The 23,174-nt window shown below is 32.3% G+C and overlaps 1 protein-coding gene across 21 annotated transcripts in view; it reads right to left on the bottom strand.

Annotated features, from left to right (window-relative positions):
* Window positions 1-2,086: 2,086 nt before the first annotated feature.
* Window positions 2,087-23,174, bottom strand: part of LOC149801452 (uncharacterized) — a 227,224-nt gene continuing 206,136 nt past the window's right edge. For 16 of the 21 annotated variants that reach the window (XM_089955585.1, XM_089955600.1, XM_089955584.1 and 13 more), the window contains 2 exons: window positions 17,979-18,181; window positions 2,087-6,260 (listed from right to left, as the gene is read on the bottom strand). In XM_089955585.1, coding sequence (XP_089811711.1) covers window positions 18,019-18,181 — 163 coding nt within the window. In that variant the 3' untranslated portion in view covers window positions 2,087-6,260; window positions 17,979-18,018. Of the gene's footprint in view, window positions 6,261-17,978; window positions 18,182-23,174 lie in introns of those variants that run through there. The other 5 variants (XM_089955607.1, XM_089955598.1, XM_089955601.1 and 2 more) reach the window with 2 other exon arrangements.

Raw genomic sequence — 23,174 nt, forward strand, 5'->3', positions numbered from 1 at the left:
TGATCTCAGGAAAGCTGCATCTTGTTTTACTCATAATTTGGGACTTAAGGACTTTTTTATTTTGAATGAATTCCGTCTTTAAAACCAAAAAGTATGCACAATGTATTTTCATAAAAAGTCCCTACAATGTATTTTCATAAAAAGTCCCTACAATGTTGTATGATTTGAGATGATCTTGAGTTATGCATGTAGCTTTGAGAGTGAATCAATCACTTTCCTGTTACATTTTGTCATAAATCTGAAATTCAATCAATATTGTTTTAAAAAAAGAATTCTCTAGGTTTTGAAAATTTTAGTCCAGGGTCACACTTTCTAGTGTGAATTATGAAAATGAGGTTTTCACTGAAAGACTTCATATGATGTCTTGTTGTCTTATTTTGAATGAACTCCATCTTTTAAAAAAATTATGTACACTGTATTTTCACTGAATTCATTCAAAATAAAAAGACCCTTATGAGAACTGCCATTGTCTCTCAGGCTGAGGCTCGACTGGCTGAAAAAAAAATTCTAGGAATTTCAGATAAAAACATCCCTTCCTTTTAACTTCTCAACTCTAAAATGGTCTTTGATATTTGTCAATGACAACAAGATTTTAAAATTAGCTGCTTTTGTGGACATATTGGATGTGAGAATTGCCATTTTAATATAGGACTATTTAGATAACATTAGAAGTTTCTTGGTGAAAACCTGCCAATATGACCATCCATTCAAGGGAAGTAGTGACAACAGGATTTTCCAGACAGACATCATGGTGGTCATACTGAAGTTTAGTTTGTATCAATTTTATATTTAGGACAAATAAGACACTATACAAAGTCTTCTTTTGAAAACCCCAATGTTAAAATTCCTTTCCATTTAACAGAAATAGCAAAAGATTTCCAAAATGGCCTTCATGGTGGCCATATTTGGTGTTAGATCAGCACCATTCTAATTTTGGACGAACTCAACACAATGTCTTCTTATGTAAACCCCAAGATGTTATGACATTTAAGATGACTGCCATGATGGATATCAGATTGTCACCATTTCCTTTTAGGATCAGACAAATTTTTTTTAATCAAAGCGCAATGTCAATATGACCAGAATCTGGGAGAATTAGTAATAACAAAGATTTTCAAGATGTACATTGTGGTCTCCATAATGGAGGACAGATTGGTACCATTGTCATTTATGACCAACAAAGACATCATATAAAGTCTTTCAGTGGAAACCTCATTTTCATATGACCAGTCCTTGTCAAGAAATAGCAAAATCAAGATTATTCATGATAGTTATAGTGGTCATACTGTATGCCTGGGCAGCACAATTTTCATGTAGGACCAACTAGATGTCATTAAGAAGTCTCTTTTTGTATAAAAAAACCATGTTCTTCTAACCATCAATTTATGTTGAGTAGTGAAATCAAGATTTTCAAGATGGCCACTGTGGCAGCCATATTGGATGTGAAAGTGGCACCATTTTGATTTAGGACCAACTAGACGTCAAAAGAAGTACTCTCATGAAACCCCATGTCAAAATGACCTTTTATTCAGGAGTAGTGATAAAAATATTTTTATAGATGGCTGATGTAGCCAACATAATGGACACCAGACTGGCACCATTTTCATTTATGCCCAACCAGACATCATAAGTCTTCATTGAAAATCCCATATTACCATGACCCTTCAGGAAGAGTAACAAAAACAAAATTTTCAAGCTGGCTGCCCTGGTGACCATACTGAATGTGTGAGTGTCACCATTTTCATTCTGGACCAACTGAACATCAAAGGAAGTGAAAAATCTATGTTGAGATTACCATTCATTTAAGAGGAGTAGTGATAAGGTTTTCAATATGGCCACCATATTGTATGTCTGAGTGGCACCAACAAACATTCCCATAAGCTCTCCTGGTCTATGACCAAAAGAGTTAAAAACCTTAAGAGTAAAATAATGGTACACAGAAAATAAAAGACAAAGTTTTCTGTATAAGTGAAAGACTTGGACCAGAGAGTGAAGGTCTGAGAAGCAAGGTCTCTACCTACAGATCGATAGCTCTGAGGAAGAGTTAGAGAAAAAATGGTTTCTATAACAAGAGCAAAACACAAAGTTCTACATTTGATAATTTATTGATATGCTATATGTTGTGCATTAGTATGTAACAGCTAACTGTTTATGTAAAATGCCTGTCAAGTCTAAAAAATTGCTGTGTAGGTCACATAATTGTACTTGAAACCCTAAATTAATCCAGGGTTACACATGCAACCAAAAAAAAAATTGTTCATTGAAATTATTTTCCTAAATTAACAAAACAACATTTAATCAAATTGATCTTCATACAGGATCATTAAAAAAACAAGTTGGCAGCCCTTGGAAAGAAATATAGTTCTTTGATTTATATATACAATAAATCTAAGGCACTAGTGAATAAAAGTACATGACCTTAATAACACTGATATAACAAATTAGTTACTTCTTCAAGATAATAGTATGAAATTGATTTGTCAAAATGCATACAACTTTTCAGACCCAAACTCAAATTAAATTCATTCTTTCTAGCTTTAAATCAGTATTTTCTTAACTTAATTTTATAAAATGTTTTACACAGAAGAGCATGTTAAGGTCAAGACAAGGTGCATGACATGTACAAATTCAAAGCAGTAAATATACTGGCTGATATCCAATGTGCAACTTTCAACACTTGTATTAGTATGAATATCTGATTTTAAAAAAGAACAATTTATTAAGCAGTTTCAAGCTGAGTGTGGAATGTATATGGGACTTCTAGTTGTTGTTGTTGTTGTTGTAGGGTTTAATGCCATTTTTCAGCACGCGATAGGCTATACATGGCGGCCAGTATTAATGGTGGAGGAAGAAACCGGAAAATCCCCGGAAAGAACCACCGACCCTCGAGAAGCTACTGGCAAGCTTTCTCACATATCCACATTGGCTGAATCCGAGACTCGAACCCAAGCAGACAGAGGTGAGATGACAGTGATCCGTAACGGAGAGCGCTTTAGGCCACTCGGGGCCCCCTGGGACTTCTAGTGTTGGCTTGTCGAAGGAATATTAATTAAAATAAGGTCTTGAATTTAGGGACACCCAAACATTTGCAAGAAATCTGAAACTATGCTAATCTTGTAAAAAAATATTTGTTAACTCAAGATTCTTCAGCAAAGACATATGCCATTCACATTCAGTTTTGTTTACTACAGGAGTCTTTAATACATTACCCCATATACTTGTTAACAAGTTGGATCCAACTGCAAAATACATACACCCAGACCTGCCACAACATAATGTGCCAATAGATGAGGATCTATATAGTTTTTCAGCACTAATTAGAAGAATAAACTAATGAGATCCAAATCAACCGGATGACAGATCTGGGTCTGGTGGTCACCATGAAAGCATCAACAAGAGATGTTTTGTACATTAGGTGCCTTCAGATTACTTTGAAAAAGTAAAAGAAAACATTAATTTCCTTTTTCTTAAATTATGATCTATTGAACTTTCAACTCCCCCCTCTGATTAGAAGGTCATAATTTTCTACATAAACACTTTCCAGAATGCTGAGACAAAAAGGAAACAGATTTTTAGAGAAATTATGAAAAAGCTATGTGTACAGTTATAGAAATTCTGTGCATAGGTTGTTATTATGTCTGGGATAGTACAATCTTTATCACAAAAAAATAATGTATTTATTTTGATACTATAATTTTTATATCATGATTAGAAATACACTTTTCTGTTTAATATACTTATAAAATAATGTACAACAGCCTCTAGTGCTATCAGTAAACTGTATGCTAGAAATATACTGGAATTGATATATAATACTGTTTGTGTTCTGCAATACATCTACATTAAAATGAATATGATTTTCAACTTCGTGCACTTTCTTGAATTAAAAATGACTTATCAAAAAAAAAACTTATAAATACGGAGACTGTCACAGAAATAGTTAATACTGAACAATTAATCATTAACACTTCTTGACACAATATACGTCCACATTTCTTGAAAAATCCATACCATATATACTCACATATATATAAGTCAAACCCAACTTCAAACAGACTACATAGATCCTGATCTGCCTGAACATTATGTGATGGCAGATATGGGTCTGTGCAGTTTCCAGCTACACTTGACTTACAAGCAAGCATATATGGTACATACACTATTTATTATGTTACTATGGAGATTCATATACATGATATATTTGCTACTAAGCAATCAATGCTTAACAGTATAAGAATGAATACAATAAATACATGCATACCAGAAATCCTTTTTGAAGAACAGGAACTAAAAGTCTTCCAAAGTCATTCTTATGTCCTTGATGGGACGTGCTTTTCTGAAAAGTTTAACTTTTTGCCCTATTTATCACAAATATGGAATGAACACCATCCATCTATATATAGTTGGACAGAAATGCTCTAAACAAATATACTTTAAAGATAATAAAAAATAATCAATTATCTAAGAACCATACTGACAGAGACTTCATTCTGCTACTTGCCCTAATATTACAAATTTGACAGAGAGTTCTTGCTGCTGTTTTCACTAATGTTACAAATTTGACAGACTTTATGCTGCCCTTTTCCCAAATGTTACAAATCTGATAGAAGCTTCATGTTGTTACTTGCCCTAACGTTATAAATTTGACAGAATTCATGCTGCAACTTGCCCTAATGTTATAAATTTGACAGACTTCATGCTGCTGCTTGCCCAATGTTATAAATTTGACAGACTTCATGCTGCAACTTGCCCTAATGTTATAAATTTGACAGACTTCATGCTGCTGCTTGCCCAATGTTATAAATTTGAGCAGATCCGAAACAAAAGAATATTAAATAAACCTGAAACAGCAGTATATTTCCTATTTATTAAAATATAATTCTCTTTTTACCAATTATGGCCCAAAATATCCTATAACCCAGTTGTTTTTCTTTAACCATATTGAGAATTAATTTGAGACAAACATCACTGATCATTAGTGATTCCAGAGTACAGTGTATTTTAATTTTGTATTTGCAATGACAAAAAAACTTTCAAGTCCATGCATAATACAGTGCAAATGCATGTTTTTTTTATAAAGATCAAAATAAATTAAATACTACTAAAATGATTTCTTTTGTTAAGGGCTAATCCATTTAAACGTACTTTTGTTAAGGGCTAATCCATTTAAATGTACCTAGGGTGGGGGAATGGCTATTTCTTTATTTTCTGTAGTAGTAATGTCTAAGGATATCTGTATCTTATTTTGTGTAATGTTTACTCTAACTCTATTCTACTGGTGGTTTTGGTTACAAAAATTGAAAAGTGGCATTCAACACCTCTTTGGATAGATTTAAATGGAAAAGCCCTTAGTTCATCTTGAAATTATCAGATTGTGGATACAATCCCAGAAAAATCATGTAACATGTATTTGCTCTAAATCTCTTTATTATTAAATATACATAAAGGTCACATTCAAAACATGCAAGATTTACTGTAGAACGGAAAATGTAGGGTGAAATTCAATTCTTCTTTAGTTGAAATAAACAGGTAATTTTCCAAATATTATAGGGATTAAATGAAGAAATGAAGCCAGGGCTGGAAACTTTTCAGCACTTAGTTGATATTCCAATGCAAATTTGTTTAGAAATCCAGATTTTCACAACCAACACTCAATGCAGTATATGTGCATCTTTCCGTGTTTTTGTATCAATAAACAGATTAAGCCTTTCGACTCGTACAAAATCTTAGGCAAAATAAATGTACCTAACAGCTTGTTAGATATATAATTATGTCAAAATAGAATCTACATATATCTGTAGAATTCAGTTACCATACGAAGAAAGACTATTAAAGCTAATAAAGACAAAAGAATCAGAATAAGAGTGACTCGTTTTCTTTTCATTTTTTATGTTTTTGAATATTAAATGACATGGCGCAAAAAAAAATACTGAATGTTGTAAACTAACATTGCCCAATAAGGACGAAAACTGTACTATGATGTATCACAGAGAAATAACATATAAATGGATGGCAAAGGAAACAAACTACAAGAAAGAAGTTTTTATTGCATACCTAAATAACTTAATTAAAATTCAATATCATAATTGTAACTTTCATAGTAGAAAATGATGGCCAGTGTTTGCTACATCACAGAATAAATTATCACAGTCTATTAGAATCTGAGGACGGATAACTTTTGAAGATCTGAATTCATCCAGTTGTGTTATCTCTCATCAGGAAGTTCTTGTTTTCTTTACATTTCAAGGACTTTGATGTACCTGGAAAAGAGATTGTAGAGAACATGGTAAATAGGATCAGAGGTGTATAAGATGTTGAAATTTTTAAAACTGTAATATCATCTAAGAGTACTCAATGCTTACAATCCAGGCCTGGATGTCATAAGACTTTCAAGCACCAGGTTGTTCTTAGAACATAAATATTGAACGTAAACTATTATTTTATGCATACTAGGGTTGATCCAAATGTTTCAGATCACTTGTAATATATTCTAAACAAAGCAACCCTGCATCATAAAAATTTGCCTGCCATGAACCAAAAATGTCCCAATTTAGGATGTAGTCATTGGCTTAGCGATGTCATCTTTTTCAGCAATCTGTAGATGTGCTGGCATAACAGCAGATGAATCCAGTTTCAGACAGACAGTGATTACAAAATTTGACAAAAAATTAGGAAAATCCTTAGCAGAGATAAAAGCTGGTTGGATAGAGTACTTGCTAAATCGGGAATAGTGGATGGATGAAATATTTTAGTGATGTTAGGGGGGATTGTTAAAGTTAAAAGCACAGTCAGGCCAAGGACATCAATTTTGAAAGAAATAGTCAATTCTATCGAAAAATGTATAATGGAAAACAATGGAGCTACCGTCCAAGAGGTAGCAGAACATTCTTATATTCCATAAGGAAAAGCAGAAAACATTCTGATCAAGGAATTAGGAATGCATATTGTTGGTGCCCAGGTAGCTTGATAAATAAAAAATAGGTTTAAAGGTTGTTGTAGTTGAAGGGTTTACCAGGAAGCTTGATAAATAACAAATAGGTTTAAAGGTTGTTGTAGTTGAAGGGTTTACCAGGAAGCTTGATAAATAACAAATACGTTTAAACGTTCTTGTAGTTGAAGGGTTTACCAGGAACTTGATAAATAACAAATAGGTTTAAAGGTTGTTGTAGTTGAAGGGTTTACCAGGAACCTTGATAAATAAAAAATAGGTTTAAAGGTTGTTGTAGTTGAAGGGTTTACCAGGAAGGTTGATAAATAACAAATAGGTTTAAAGTTGTTGTAGTTGAAGGGTTTACCAGGAAGCTTGATAAATAACAAATAGGTTTAAAGGTTGTTGTATTGAAGGGTTTATCAGGAAGCTTGATAAATAACAAATAGGTTTACAGGTTGTTGTAGCTGAAGGGTTTAATGCCATTTTTCAGCTCAAGATTTGTCTCAAGATGGGAGAAGTAGGTCAAAAGGAAGTTACCTTGAAAGGACTACTAAAATTATTTTAAACAGTTAAGTAACTTTTTTTGTTTACATTGTTGTTAAAGAACTTTTTGATCATAGAATCAAGATTCTAAAAAAGTTTCTAAAAAAGTCTCGATTTTGAGTACAAGTTGCTGGATAAAGATTTGTGACCTTCCAGTCCCTATGTGATAAAACTTTAGTAAGAAATGTTAGTCCAGTTTGGAAAATTGTACTAAAAAATAAATGTTGTGCTTTGCTTGGTCTGAATATCTACAACTAAAATTAGTGGTCAGGAATTTGTTTTATGATGGCAGGGTCTAGAATCACCAAACAATTTATTATGGCAAGTATTTAAGTGAAATAACCAGTGCACATTTCAAACTGGAAATGACAGTATTTACCTGATTTTGTAATCCTGACATTTAATAAAAAACAAATTAAAAGCAATTATCTGGGTATATTTTTGATTTGTTATTTTAAATCATGAAATTGTAGAAATGAAATGCAATGATCAAGTTATTTCTATTCAAATTTAAAGACCACAAAATACACCAACTTTAATGTGTGGTAGACAATAATGGAGTTTGGTTTCTCTGAGCTTTTTGCCTTCTTAAAATACTACCTATTTTACATTACTTTTTTGCATCTTATTTTCAAGGCAGTGAAGTACCGACGGTGAAAACATAAGTTATTTGATTCTAATACTAAATCACTATATAATTAATTAATGACTTTAATACTTATGTACTAGTGTCCAAGAAAGTTTACCTTTCCTTGCCATTATTCAATAATCCATAATTTTAGTAAATGAATATTGCAATCAGTTTATAATATATATAATGCATAATATAAGCAAATATTGAAACTGAAATGCAAAATTTCTCTTCAATTTAAATGAAGCTCTTACTGTATTAAAATATTCACATATCTTTGAACAAGACATGAATATTAACCAAGGTGAAGACATGCTCAATTTTTAAAATGATTCCCTTAAAATTTAAATAGCTGAGTAAAAATAAAATACTTATCAACAGAGCACATGTACAGGAACCTTGAAAAGAATTCTATCAGTTCAAAGGTTTTTAAAAATGTTTTCAAAGTTATTTTCAAATTAAGACAAAGCATCATTATTGCACTGTACTGTTGGCTTTTACCAAAAAAAATTCATATGACAAATCCTCGCCTTTCCCAGTGACAAAATATGCAACAAAAATGCAAAGTAGTTATTAATAATTGAACATAATTACTTATTGTTCTTACCAACAAAGCCATTAGTCGTTCTTCATACCATGCTAATGTTAAATATGCCACAAGAACCACAAAACACAACACCAATGTAGAAATTTATAAATATCAAACAACAGCATCAACTGTAATAACATGGTTCATACATCCTAAAAGATATGACGCTTAAGGACTTTCAGTATTTCAGGAATATTTTTTTCTTACTAAAATTGAACTTTCTCCATATGTTACCCTGCATAAATAAGTACAAAACAAGGTATGAAAAACTAATTAATTAGGATATCACCAGTGCAAAGGATCCTATCACATCTTGTTGAGTATAAATGTCAAATATCACTCGAGTCACACAATTATTTTCCCTTTTTTGATCATTTTTTTAATTATTTTTGGATAACATGTACATAGCAAAGAATTATAAATTTAAAAAGTAGTATATCTAATTCAGTTTTATCATTTTATATTCCCTTAAATCAATTTAAGAAGTTTTTGGGAAAATTTAAGTAGTTTTTCAACAAATTCAAAAACTTGTCCTAGCTAAATCAAACTTTTTTCACAATTTAAAGAGTTTTTAAAAGCAACACATCAAATTTATGGTTTTCCAAGGTTGTATGAACCGTGCATTACAAACAAACAAAATCTGCACAACAGCCCCACTGCATAATGGTTTTGCTGAAATATCAAGAAGAATGGAAAAGCAAAATGAAAGTTTCTAATGCATTCAGTTTCCTCCGCATCAGAATGTATGTCATGTTGATTAATATTTACAATATGTGTAGATAGTGAACATACAGGATGATGGTGCTGGTATAGAATTTGGTGTTTCTGTTCAAAGTAACTGACTTGTTGAAGACGATCGAAAGAATTATTTCTTCAAAGTGTGACCTAGTTGTTTATCCAACCCTGTTCCCTGAAAATGTTCTATTACATGGACAGCATTAAAACATTCAACATCTCTGTGGCTATGCAACAACAGTATACTGGCAACTTTAACTAATATATATCCATCAAATATATTTTTTATTTTATATTAATCATTACAAAAATCAAGCAATTAAAATAATTCTTTATATGATATTTAACTGTCACAATTTAAGGCATATGGAAAAAGATACGCAATTCACTTAAGTACTAATTCCATTAACTGATGATGGCAAAATGTAAATACTTCCGAGAGTGCATTCATAACCAAAAAGTAAGGTTCATTTTCTAAAACTCGATAAAAAAAATGTCTTGCCCAAACTGATATATACATGGGACTATAGAACCTTTGAATTCTGACTTTAAGGACCTGGCATGTGTGGAATGGCCATATCAAAATCATGATAATTATTATCAGTACCTTTTCCCTTTATAAAAGGTGGTGCCAGAGTTGAAAACACGATTATTTCTACAAATGTGTCTGCCCCTAATTAAGAATAAGTTTTATCAGCAATTCTTTTCAAACTTGAAGCTGGTCACACCCTGCATATCAGGCTCACCACCAAGCCTGGATACTGTGGACATTTGTTTAGCTACATAAAATAAGTGCACATTAAAATTACATTCCATATTCAACGAGGGTAGGATGAAATGGGATTAAAAAAATATAAAACTTTAACATTAAGGGTAATTTACAATGTAGTGGACAGATGTAAATGAATAAGTGATTGCTACATGTATATCGAGCTTATGCCATTGCAGAAAATATATGACTTACAAGTCTCTGGATGAAGGAAAAAAATAGTTTAAACTGGTGTTTGCTCTGGAAATGAGCAAAATAAAGCTGACAATGCAGAACGGACAGCTATAAACAAGAATTCCAAGATGGCCTAAAATTACTCACATGACTTGTAACAACCTATGCAAACACTGTACCAAATTTAAAATAAAGTCAACTGCACCTATTTTTCTACTAAAACTTCTTTCAAAAGGCAAAGTTATAATTACTGTCTCTTGCACATAAATCAAGTCATCCAAAAATCTTTAAAGGGTATGATTACAAGCCAAACCTAATATGTGGTCAACAGAGGTGAATGTCATTCATGTGGATTGAAATTATGATTCACAGACTCTTTTTTATTTATGCCATGGTTAAAGATGCTTTTTTATTTATGCCATGGTTAAAGATGCTTTTTTATTTATGCCATGGTTAAAGATGCTTTTTTATTTATGCCATGGTTACAGGCTCTTTTTTATTTATTCCATGGTTACAGACTTTTTTATTTATGCCATGGTTACAGGCTCTTTTTTATTTATTCCATGGTTACAGGCTCTTTTTTATTTATTCCATGGTTACAGACTCTTTTTTATTTATGCCATGGTTACAGGCTCTTTTTTATTTATGCCATGGTTACAGGCTCTTTTTTATTTATGCCATGGTTCTTTTCACTGCTGATTAATTAAATATGTGTGTTAGAAGGAAAATTTACCAGGGTATTTTTTGTTTACAATTAATAGCTAAAAATCAAAAATATAAATTCCAAAATAATGTGAGTAATGGTACTGAATGTATGAAACACAAAGTAATGCACAATACACTTGATAACATTTAAATATGATACCTCAAGGTGACTGATGTTGTTTGTACTGGGTGAAAATTATTTCCAGAAATTCAAAATAAGACCATTTCTTTCTTTCAACTGTCAAGTGTTGAAACCATCTCTTAGAGTCTTGAGTGACTGCAAGATTCTCGAATTAGCAGCTATGGTGGAAATTTTGAATTTCAGATTGGTGAAAACTCTATTTCAATACGACTCAGCATTCAGGGAAGTAGTGACAGCAATCTTTTCAAGACAACCTTTGTGGCAACCATATTGGATGAACAATTTGCACCATCATCATTTAGGACCACTCAGGTATCATAAGAAGTCTACTGGTGAACATCCTATTCTGATATAAACATCTATTTGAGTGTATGTGTGTGTTATTTGGATTTTTAACATAGCTTTAACAATTTTTCAGTCATAATGCTATGATGTCTGCAGTGTTGCAGTTTAAAGTGATTTCTAGCACTGGGTATCATGTCGCTGATGCCCCACATTATCCTGACACAGGCTGACCAGTCCTAGCACTAACATTTTAATGCTAAGTGTCAAGCGAGGCAGCTGCTAGTACCATTTTTATAAATCTTTGGTATGACCTGGCTGGGGTTAGGACCTGTGACCTCCAGCATCCAAAGCAGATGCTCTAACCACCAGGCCACTGGAGTGGTCACCACCTATTTGGGATGAGTATAGAATATTTTCAAGATTGCCATCATGGTGGTCATACTGAGAGTCAATTTGCATAATTTTCATTCAGGACCAACCAGACACCACAATAACTCTCCTGAAGAAAATAATGTCTCAGTCACCCTTCATTTAAGAGGAGTAGTGATAACAAGGTTTTTCAAGATGGCCACCATGATGGCCATAATGGACATCAGATTAGCACCATTTTAACCTAGGACCAACAAGACATTAAAAGAAGTCTTCTGGTGAAAACCCCATGTTGATATGACTTTCCACCGTGATTAAGATACAACAGAATTTTCAAGATGGCTGCCAAGGTGGCTGTCAGATGTGCACCAATTCTACTGAGGATCAACTAGACATCATAAGAAGTCTGTCAGTGAAAATCCCTTTTGATATGACAATTCAAGATGGCAACAATAGTAGCCATGCTAGATGTGCAAGCAGTAACTTTTTCATCCAGGACTGATTAGGCACCATAAGAAGCTTTTGGTGAAAACTGCATTTCAATATGACTTTTCAATCAGTAGGAGTAGGAATAACAAGACTGACAAGAAGGTTAATCTTGTGGATAATTTTGGATATCAGATTGCACCATTTTCATTCAGGACCAACTAGACACCACAAGAAATCTTCCATGACAATTCAGCAACAGTCATGATACCAAGATTTTCATGAGGCACTGTGATGACCATATCAGACATCAGATCAGTTCAGTACCATTTCCATTTAGGATCAACTAAACGTCATAAGAAGTCTTTCTTATCTTTTCATGTCAATATAACTTTCTGTGCAGGAACGACAGTGACCAGATTTTTAAGATGGCTGCCATGGTGGCCATATTGGACATAAGATTATCACTTTTTCATTTATGACCAGCTAGATATCACAGAAGTCAAGAAGTATTTCTGTGAAAACCCCATGATGATAAGACCATCCAATAAGGAGCAGTTATACAAATATTTTCAAGCTGACTTGTTGTGGCCATGCTGACTGACTGAGTGGTGCCATTTTTGGTTATCACCAACTAGACCATGGGTGTGTGTGTGTGTGTGTGTGATTTGGATTTTTAATGCAACTTTAACAATTTTTCAGTCATATCGCTACAATGTCTGCAGTGTGGCAGTTTATAGTGATGTCTAGCACTGGATCATCATGCTGCAGACATGTAGCATGATGTCCCACCCAGTCACATTATCCTGACACCAGGCTGACCAGTCCTAACACTAACCTCTCAAAGCTGAGCGCCAAGCAAGGCACCTGTCAGTACCATTTTCTATAAGTCTTTGGTATGACTCTGCTGGTGATCGAACCCACGACCTCCTGCATCCTAGGTGGATGCTCTAACCACTAGAGCGGTCAACTAGAATAAGGGATGAATGCGTGTAAAGTTTCATGACAATCCTTCAATTAGTTTAGGAGTAGTAGTAATAACAATCTTGTGGATGGACATACAGGCAAAAAAAATTCCAAAACCTCTTTTGGTCTATGACACTAGAGCTACATGCATATAAATGATTGATGTTTCAGGCACCTTAAACTGACAATAATAACAAATGTCAAACTATGTTTCATCATACATATATCAGACCTGTTTCCAAATGTTTAAGAATTTCAAATGTGGCAAAGTTTATAGAAATAATTCTCTACAAAAATGTATAAACTAAGAAAAGGTATTTTACAAGACATATTTTCTTACTGGAGCAGTCAATATTTTAAAGAAAAAACCCCACATTACTTGAAAACAAATATCTGTAACTGTGTAAAGAAATTCTGATCCTTAATAAAACATATTTAATGCCAGCCTGCAAAACATTCTTTAAAACTATTTGTATTTTATACTTTTTTTTCTTCAGTTATATATTATATTGTCAATTATTCTTGTAACCCCTAAGGTGTTTTATTTCTATAATTTTTATAAATAGATCTTTTGAAATTTAGACATATTGTATTTTAACATTTAAATTTAGAGATTTTCATCATTTCTACAAGCGAATTAATTTTATAGGCCCAAAACCTGTAATTTTCATGAACCAATTTTTCTTGCTCAATGCATGTCACTAAATAACCCTGCATGTTTATAATGTAGATAATAAAAGAAACTCTGCACTTTTGTTCTCCAATCATTTCTTACCACAACTGCTGTCAGTTAAGCAATGCTTGGGGCCTTAATCCTGTATGAGGCATACATACAAAAACTCGCTGGTTTATTTATCTGTTCACTTGTAAATAAATTGGGAATCACAATGTCTCAATATCATGGAAGTGCTGAGTAATGGTTGAAGAACAAGCCTTTTAAGTTTCTTGGGAATACATATTATTTTTATGATTCTACCTAATCTAAGCAATATGGGAATCCTGTAAAAATGTAAACATCCAAATCAAGATCTCAAAAAATGGTAGTAATAGTTAAGGCATCCTAATTTCATCTCAGAAGTGATCGGAAGGCAAAGGTTTATTATAATTATACAGTCTGACAAAACATCTAGCAACAAGATTAAATGTAAATGGAATGTAAAACAAAGTAATTGATCCAAAGGAAGATTTTTAAAACTACACTTTGATTCAGCTGATTTCTTGGAAACGGCAACATACCACAAAATCTAAATGATTGATGCACATTTTTTATTCATGAACAAGATTCTTTTTTATCTCCCAAATTTCACTAGCTTTTTGACCTTGTTTGACACAGGTTCCATAGTTACAGTATTTCACAACTGAAGCATGAATGTTTAATGTTCCCTAGATTCCGTGACACTTATATTAATGTATTCTGTAAGCATGAATTTTTAAAGGTCCCAAGGTCCCGTGACACTTACATTAATGTATCCGTAATATCAATTTACCAGCCAGACAATAATCCCTATCCTCTTGTCAATCAAATCGTTTGGATAAACCCTAATCCTCTTTCCCCCAAAAATGGTCAATCCACTGTACTTTTCAATGTTTTCTTTTGTTGTAATTCACTGTTACAGTTGGATAGATGTGTTAATCGATTCATTTAGAGAGAAATGGTGACTTTTGAAATTTTGACCAAAGATCGGTTAGTATTATAAAGATTTTGAAGAAAAAGTGAGTGGGTAAATAAGACAGAGAAAGAATGACACAAAATGTGCCATCTTGTACTTACAATGAAATTAGTATTCTGCACCATACTGTCAAAACAAATCTACATGTTGCAAAATTATTTAGTTAATTTAATTAATATTTAACAAGTAGAAAACGAAAAAAATTAATTCTAAACTCAAAATAAAAAGTATTATGCACCCATTTAAATGTTAAAATGCATTAAAATATGCACACATGCAAACAGCCCTTGAAAGATGGTACAGCAGTGAACAGAAGAAAATAAAGAACTGTGCCAGTCCTAAACCATTATCATTTCTATTTTCAAATGTTATGAGTGGGGGGGGGATGGGGGGAGAGAGAGAGAAAAGTGTACAGAGAGAGTATGTGTTATTTGGATTTTAAAGTAGCTTGAAAACAAATTCAATCATATCGCTATATGTCTGCAGTGCAGCACTTTAAAGTGATGTCTAGCACTGGAGCATCATGCTTTGGACACATAACATCATATCCCACCCAGTCATATTATACACCAGACCAACCAGTCCTAACACAAACCTCTTAATGCTGGGCGCCGAGTGAGGCAGCTGCTAGTACCATTTTTGTATGTCTATGGTATGACTCTGCTGGGGTCTGAACCCACAAACTCCTGCATCAGAAGTGGATGATCTAACCACTTAGGCCACCAAAGTGGTCGAAAAGAGTATATAATAGGTTCTCATAAGCACGGGGATTAGTATACAAAGCATGTCTGAAACAAGATCATCAAGAGGAAGTAAATGAAGAAGTATTAAGTTTGAAAATCTTTTTAAAGATTGATGAAAAGTTCAAGAATGTGCTTTCCTTTGATGTAACTTCATATTATATGGCAAGAAGAAAGAGTTGAATTATTCAAATTAACAGGTTTTCTTGCAAAAACACCGTCTCACACCGTCCTCTGCACTCATGACTGTAGACTAAAAGGCAGTATATACAAAACGTTTGATAAATCAGGGGGTAATTTCGGGAACACTAGATGTTTTCAGTGCAAAAAATGCTGTCAATTCAAATATTTTTACATTTTCATGCCCCTATTTCAATTGAGAAATGCATAATTGGAATGCAATGTGTCTATCCATTTCATGATGGAATTCATTACACAAAAGTTTAATTTGGATTTGAAATATAATGGGTAAATTACATACAACCCACTGTAAAGTAAAGTGTCCATCAATGTTGTTTACCATGGACATTTGCTAGCCAGCATACTGTTTCCATTTTCATGCAAGTCCTAAAAACTCATATTTGTATTAATTTTTGTGTTTTGCTGTATAAACAATATGATGAAGCAATAACAGATTGGACATAATTTTTAAATTCCTTTTCCATAAGTTAGATTTAATTCCCAAGGCATATTTCTCAAATATTCTGCCACTGCATTTGGCCTGATACACATCTGGCTTGTTAAGACACTCGCTGTGTATTCAAGATGACAATAATTTTGACTGAGCTGCAAATTTAATACATGAAGTTCTTTGTGTGCGAAAGTAGAGTTCAACATCTTACAGCGAATGTTTGATCTTACAGGCAGCACCATCCTTATTTTCCCACTTGACAACACTATGATTAGGCTGCAAGTTTGATACTTTCTCAGTGCCAAGTAACAGAGGGTAGTTATTTGAACTCCCTGTGATCTTGCCACACAATTTACAGCTGTTCAGTTGCACATTTAATAGATTTCACCGACTGGATGATCAAAGTGCTACTTACAGAGCCAAGCTCAGTCTTTACACAAGGACTCACATGACAATGAAGCCAAAGAAATGGAATCAGATGATATCTGCAATGACTAGCCAACAATGACTGACAATGACTAGATGATGGAGTATTTCAGAATTTTATCAGACAATCAGCATGAATTCCTGAACTTCGTACTAGATGACATTAATGACATTTATGCGAATCACAAAAATGTGGATTTAACATTCAATGTTTATTTGCAAGGTGTGTGGAATTAATATATTATGGGATATTATGCATCAGATTATTCTGAACTTTTATACTGGTATGTGACCTATAATTTAATTCATGAATTCATCATACAAATGGATCTAAAATGTCAAGCATTGTGGATGTTGTGCATGTGTGTGTGTGATTTGGATTTTTAACATAGCTTTTACATTCATTTTGTTGTTATTTTTCCTATCTATCTATCAAGCTTGGTTCGTTTATTTTTCCAAAGAGCAACTCTGATAATATATCACCCCTTCATCTGGCTTGCAAATTAAACCCTAATCTTACAGGAGGGTCAAAGGGAAATTAGCCTTTTGTAGCTCCCAAAAAGGGTGTGGGGTGTCAACTTATAGCTTAGTTGAATTGTAAGCAAGTATATAAGATAGTAAAATCAGCCCCCACACCAGGTGACATAATATATTTGAGTCTTTTTTTTAAAGCATATATTTGGAATGATATAAAATTGTGATGGTAAAACAAAATGTGAGCACTACTGCAAACAATAAACTGTTCATATAAAATAAAAATGCTCTATTTGTGCAGAATTTAATTTCTACTATTGATAAAAAATACAGTCATATCAGTGCTTAAATATTTTTTTAAAAATTGTAAGATGGAAGTTTGCCCAAGTTGAAAAGCACACTGTAAATAATGTGCAATATTTATGTGGAACAAATGGATATTTCAGATTTTAAAAGTTTGGAATATACATAATTTTTTCAGTCTTTTACGAAGGCAGTAAATGTCTTGATGAATACACCAATTATGCACTTATAAAAATTGTCAGACACAACATATGTGTTAATGCAATAGATAGCTAGATACGATCATAGTTAAAAGGAGGAGGGGATAAAGAGAAATAAGTACAAATATATTGACAAAATGTACGTTAGGTAAGAAACACGTTGCGAAGAACATAAAAGGTATTTCAAACAGGGGCTGTTTGCATAACATGTACATATCTTGACTGGTTAGAAATAAAACCGAAAACATCCTCTCCAAATGGTGCATCACCTTCCATGATACAATGGCAGAAAGACCATTTTGCATTTTATCATAAGTATTCAGGATTGGCAGTGGCAGCAGTAGCGGCAGTTACAGCATTGGAGGTAGCAGAAGATTTTGAAGATGGGATCGTCTTCAACAGGTCAGCTATAACCTTACTTGTGATTTTCGGCGGATTGACCGACAAGATTGGTTTGGGGTGAGAGGCACGTCTGAAAGTGAAACCAAGTAAAGCTGGTTAGATGGCTGAAGCAGAATAACTGGGATGAAAAGAAAAGAGGGAACGAAGCAGATATAGGTACTTAACTTCAAATCTTGAATATATATATATATATATATATATATATATATATATATATATATATATATATATATATATATATATATATATATATATAACTACTTTCTGCAGGTTTCAATTATGGTTTTGTGGATTTCAATCCCCAAAAATGACATAATGAATGATAAAATGAATGTGAAAGATTTTTAAAAAATTAAGGATTTAAATGAAAACATCACATGCAAAGTTTGATATAGTTTCATTTAAAGTTCTACAAAAATATTTTTCGATTCTTCAAATATTTCCCTGACATTGCAAATAAACACTGAATAATGTATACTTGTGTGTGTGTGTGTGTGTCTTTATATATATATATATATATATACACACACACACACATACATATAAAAAATCGTTGCTCTGATGTGTGCAGATAACTAGGATTATTTGCTATCAGTAGCTGGGATTTGCTGATTGTGAGTAGGCATGCAATAAGTTAATAATTTGAAAGAAAAAAAAGCCAAATAATGGAGAGACTTCAACACTAAATATTTTCAAACAAAGTTTTTAATATTAAGAATAATTTTCTACTCATTTCCTGACCAAAATATTAACAGACAGGTTAGAGAGCTGGAACTTTTGCTATATAGCAAATAAATAAATCAGCATTTTCACAGAAAGCATTTCCTTTAATGAGAGAGAAGGCTGAATCATTCTGAAATACACTTAAGCACATTAAAAAGCAGCATATATGTTTGTAAGCATTAGGCTACCATCCTAACTGTAATAAAGTCTTTGACAAAGTATACAACTGTTTGATTAATACATGTACATTGCAATTTATCAAGAATTTACACAGACAAAAGTAAATAAACAAACTGATAATCAATTTTATCTGTACATTAAATGCAAAATGGAGATAAACACTCTTGGGAGAAACACCAATGCCTATAACCTAATGGGTGATTTTTTTCTCTTCAACTCATTAAATTCCAAACTTAAGCATGACAGCGCTCAACTTTTCTCGAGTCATGATTAGAACTCTCTCTCAAAGGTCTAAAATTTTAACTCTATCCTTTTTGTTTGTTTTCATTATGTATCTATCTCAGACACTTAATCAAGACAACAGCTTAACTTCTTAAAGAAAGCAATGACTGCATGAAATCATAATGAAATTCAATTCTGGAACTAAATATCAGCATTACCATTTCAATTAGTACACACACATGCATGCATGCATACACACACTATACAAAATATATAGTGATCAGGGCTTGACAAAATTCTTAGCTTTTTTAAAAAAAAATATTAAGACACCACAAGCACAATGCATTCAATTACTGGCACAGGCCACAATAACCTACTGTTTCTTTGGTGTATTATAACTTCCAACCTATTACACCATTTGTTTTTAAAAAAATGATTAACTTAATCATAAATATTTTGTCCATGAAAATAATGTTAAAAGATGTGAGTAAGAAAGAACAGTAATATGGTGGTCCAATGCTGTGTAGAATGTTCCTTTACAAGATTAAAAAATGTTTGTCAAACAAGAAACAAAATCATCAAAAGGAAACAGTCTACTCAGTGCTGAATAAACATAGAATTTCTGTGGGTCTGGTATGCAATTACACAACGCAGTCACTTTTGCTGAAACTAGCAAATCTTGGCTAATGTTGCTGAAATGTGATGCAAAGTTCTTTGAGTACAACGTTGTTGAAAAAAATAAAACAACAACAACAAAAATATGCCCCCTTATGGCAAAGCATGCTACCTGCTGAAAACAGTATTTAAAACAAAGAAAATGGGGAATATGGGAGGGGGGACAACCTTTAATATTCTTTTTACAGCTGACAGGAAGTAAAACTGCTACCTTAAATAATATTTTCATAAAGTCTTTAAACAAGGAAAATGAAAAAAGTAAAACTTTCAGAAGAAAATCATAATAGTAGGGTACATATGGATATTCTGTTTCTTTAAAAACTGGTTCAAGGGGCATAACATTTTTTAAACATGCTTTTCATTTTTCATGAATCCTGTGAAAATGTAAGCCAACCAAGGGTACATATTACACACACACACACACACACACACACATATATATATATATATATATATATATATATATATATATATATATATATATATATATATATATATATATATATATATATATATATATGTTATACATGATATATATATATATATATATATATATATATATGTTATACATGATCCATCTGCAAACTGCATAGATCTGAATCTGGCATGGCCTCATGCCTTTAGATCTGGGTATATTATATGCAGTTTACTAATAATCATTAGAAGAAACAACATAGACCCTGATCTGCCAGTGCATTATGCAATGGTAGACTAGGGTGTATGTTATATGAAGTTGGACCGTGTATATACAGTATGAATCACAGAATGATGCATTTTGGGAAAAAACAAGTGAACCAATCACCTCTTAACTTTCTGCCATCTTACATGTTAAGAATGTCAGATCATAGGAAGTTTTATAGAGCACAAAAATCTGCTGCAAATAAGTGCCCGACAAAACTGTACAGTGACTAAGGGACAATACTATGTTAAACAGCATAGTATCAACAGAAGCTTGCTTATTCTTCGCACATATTAGTAACAATGACACTTATGTACGAAGGAATGAAGTTCAGTGTTGTCAGCTAGATTTCAAGAATTTATTTAAAAAACATGTTGTGACTGGGTAATCCATTATTCAAGACCAGACTAAAAAGTCAAGATGCCTAAATACCTATTAAAAATATACCAATATATAAAAAAAAGATATAAAGTTTAAGATGGGAAAACATGAGCAAGCCTTATACATAAGAGAACATAAAAGAATATGGAATTGAAAAGATCAGAACAAACTTTGAGATGGGAGAGAAAACAAATGCTATGTGAAGCTGTTGCTTAGAAAATCTTGATTACCAACAGAGATTTGCAGTTATATGTGGGGAATGAGACAGTACTGAGAACAACTTTTGACAAGAATATGTACTTAGCATGAAGGTACTAAGGGAAAGAAAATTAGAGAAAAGGATACCACATAATTTAGCATGGTGGAACTGAGGAAAGGTAAGTGACATCCCAAATGGAGGGAAACATTTTGAGGGTATAAAAGTTTTATATATGCATCAGAAAGGAATTTATTCTGGGTTGTATTCTAGCAAGGAATAAAAGAAATTATAATTACCATATATATATTTATATTAATAAGTATTTAGGCTAATGGTTCTGCAACAAAAAAATAACTGTCATTATTTTTCCTATAGAACAACTCATAGTGATTCAAACTGCATTAAGAAAGTCTGAGTTTAATTTGATGGATATTTTGCTAGTGTATATACTCATTTATAAGTCAAGTCTGAATGCAAATGACATAGACCCTGATCTGCCAGCACATAATGTGTCAGCAGATTGGCATTCATGTTGTTTGTTCTAATGATAACTTCTAACAAACTGCACAGACCCAGAACTTCTGGTGCATTAAGCAATGGCAGATCTAGGTCTGTGAAATTTGCAGTTGTACTGTTCTTATAGCTGAGTATATATGGTATTTCATCTTTAAGGAGCTTCAACGCCAACAATCATTTAGTTCAATGATATTTATGATTCTTTCACAAGTAAATCTTAGGCATCCATTTTCAAATTTTTTTTACAACTCTGAATACAGTTTAGAAAACAGATAATCTTGTTATGATATGCATTACTGCCTCAGTATAATGCCAATCATGAAAGCTAAATAAATGGACTGCCTTAAAGGTAATGTCAACCTATACTGAAGTCTTTCATATACATTATTACTATATAATAATGAAATGGATCCATAACCTTTTGAAAGAGACTGTCCTTTACTAAGATGCATTATAGTGAGGGAGTACTGTATATATATATATATATATATATATATATATATATATATATATATATATATATATATATATATATATATATATATAGATTGTTTTTAGTCTCATGGAATGAAATGGGATACATGATAATTCCTGCCATAAGGTACATTTACTAAAAAAGATGTCCTTATATTGAAATGGATAATGCTCAGGACAAGGTGATTATTTTACAAGAACCTTATAGTAAGGGAATATCACAAATCTTGTATATGTAATTTATCACCAAGGAATGGTTTAAAAACTGATATCAAACACAAATTACTCAGTAGTTAGCATTAATTTTAATTCATTTACATTAAGTCATTAGTTTTAAATCAAAATTCTACTATAAGACTTATTTCTTCATCACATTTTGGTTATATTTTTATTACTTAAATAGAAACAATAGTAACCATGATAATATAAACCAGGAATCAGTAACATTACATAAAAAAGTACATTTTTATAATTTAAAAAAGTGCATTTGTTGGCAGCAAAAAAACATCAACTGGGTGTATTCGATTTGCTTTGAATTTCAGACAGCTTCAAAACATCTGATTTGATCATTTACAAACAAAAACTTTCAGGTGGTGCTATAAGAACATCAAAGATACAATTTATTTACCTCAACTTCTGATTTTGAAATTTAAAAGCAGCTAAAATAAATAAATTCCTTTTTGTATAAGGGCCTCAAGGTAGATTAGTTCTTAGCCAATTGTGTTACCTTCTTTAAATAAGGTCATTATTATTATTAAAACTGTTGTCAAGGTGAACAAGTGTGTCTATGGCATTAAACTGGGTGCACAACAAAGAATTCAAATGTACCCAATTCAGTTTCCTAGGTTACAACAAATTAATGAAAGTTGTTATTTTGCACATATAACCTTAATTCAATCTTAAAATTTGTATTGTAAATACTATTCTCTTTATTCGGTTGTTAAAGAAATCATATGAAAGACAAAAAAAAAAATCTCCAATTTAAATCATGAGCAGAGCTGATTCTGTTTCTAC

Source organism: Sinohyriopsis cumingii, chromosome 4 (assembly GCF_028554795.1).
Source record: "Sinohyriopsis cumingii isolate HCF-2022 chromosome 4, ASM2855479v2, whole genome shotgun sequence".
NCBI classification, from domain to species: Eukaryota; Metazoa; Mollusca; class Bivalvia; order Unionida; family Unionidae; genus Sinohyriopsis; species Sinohyriopsis cumingii.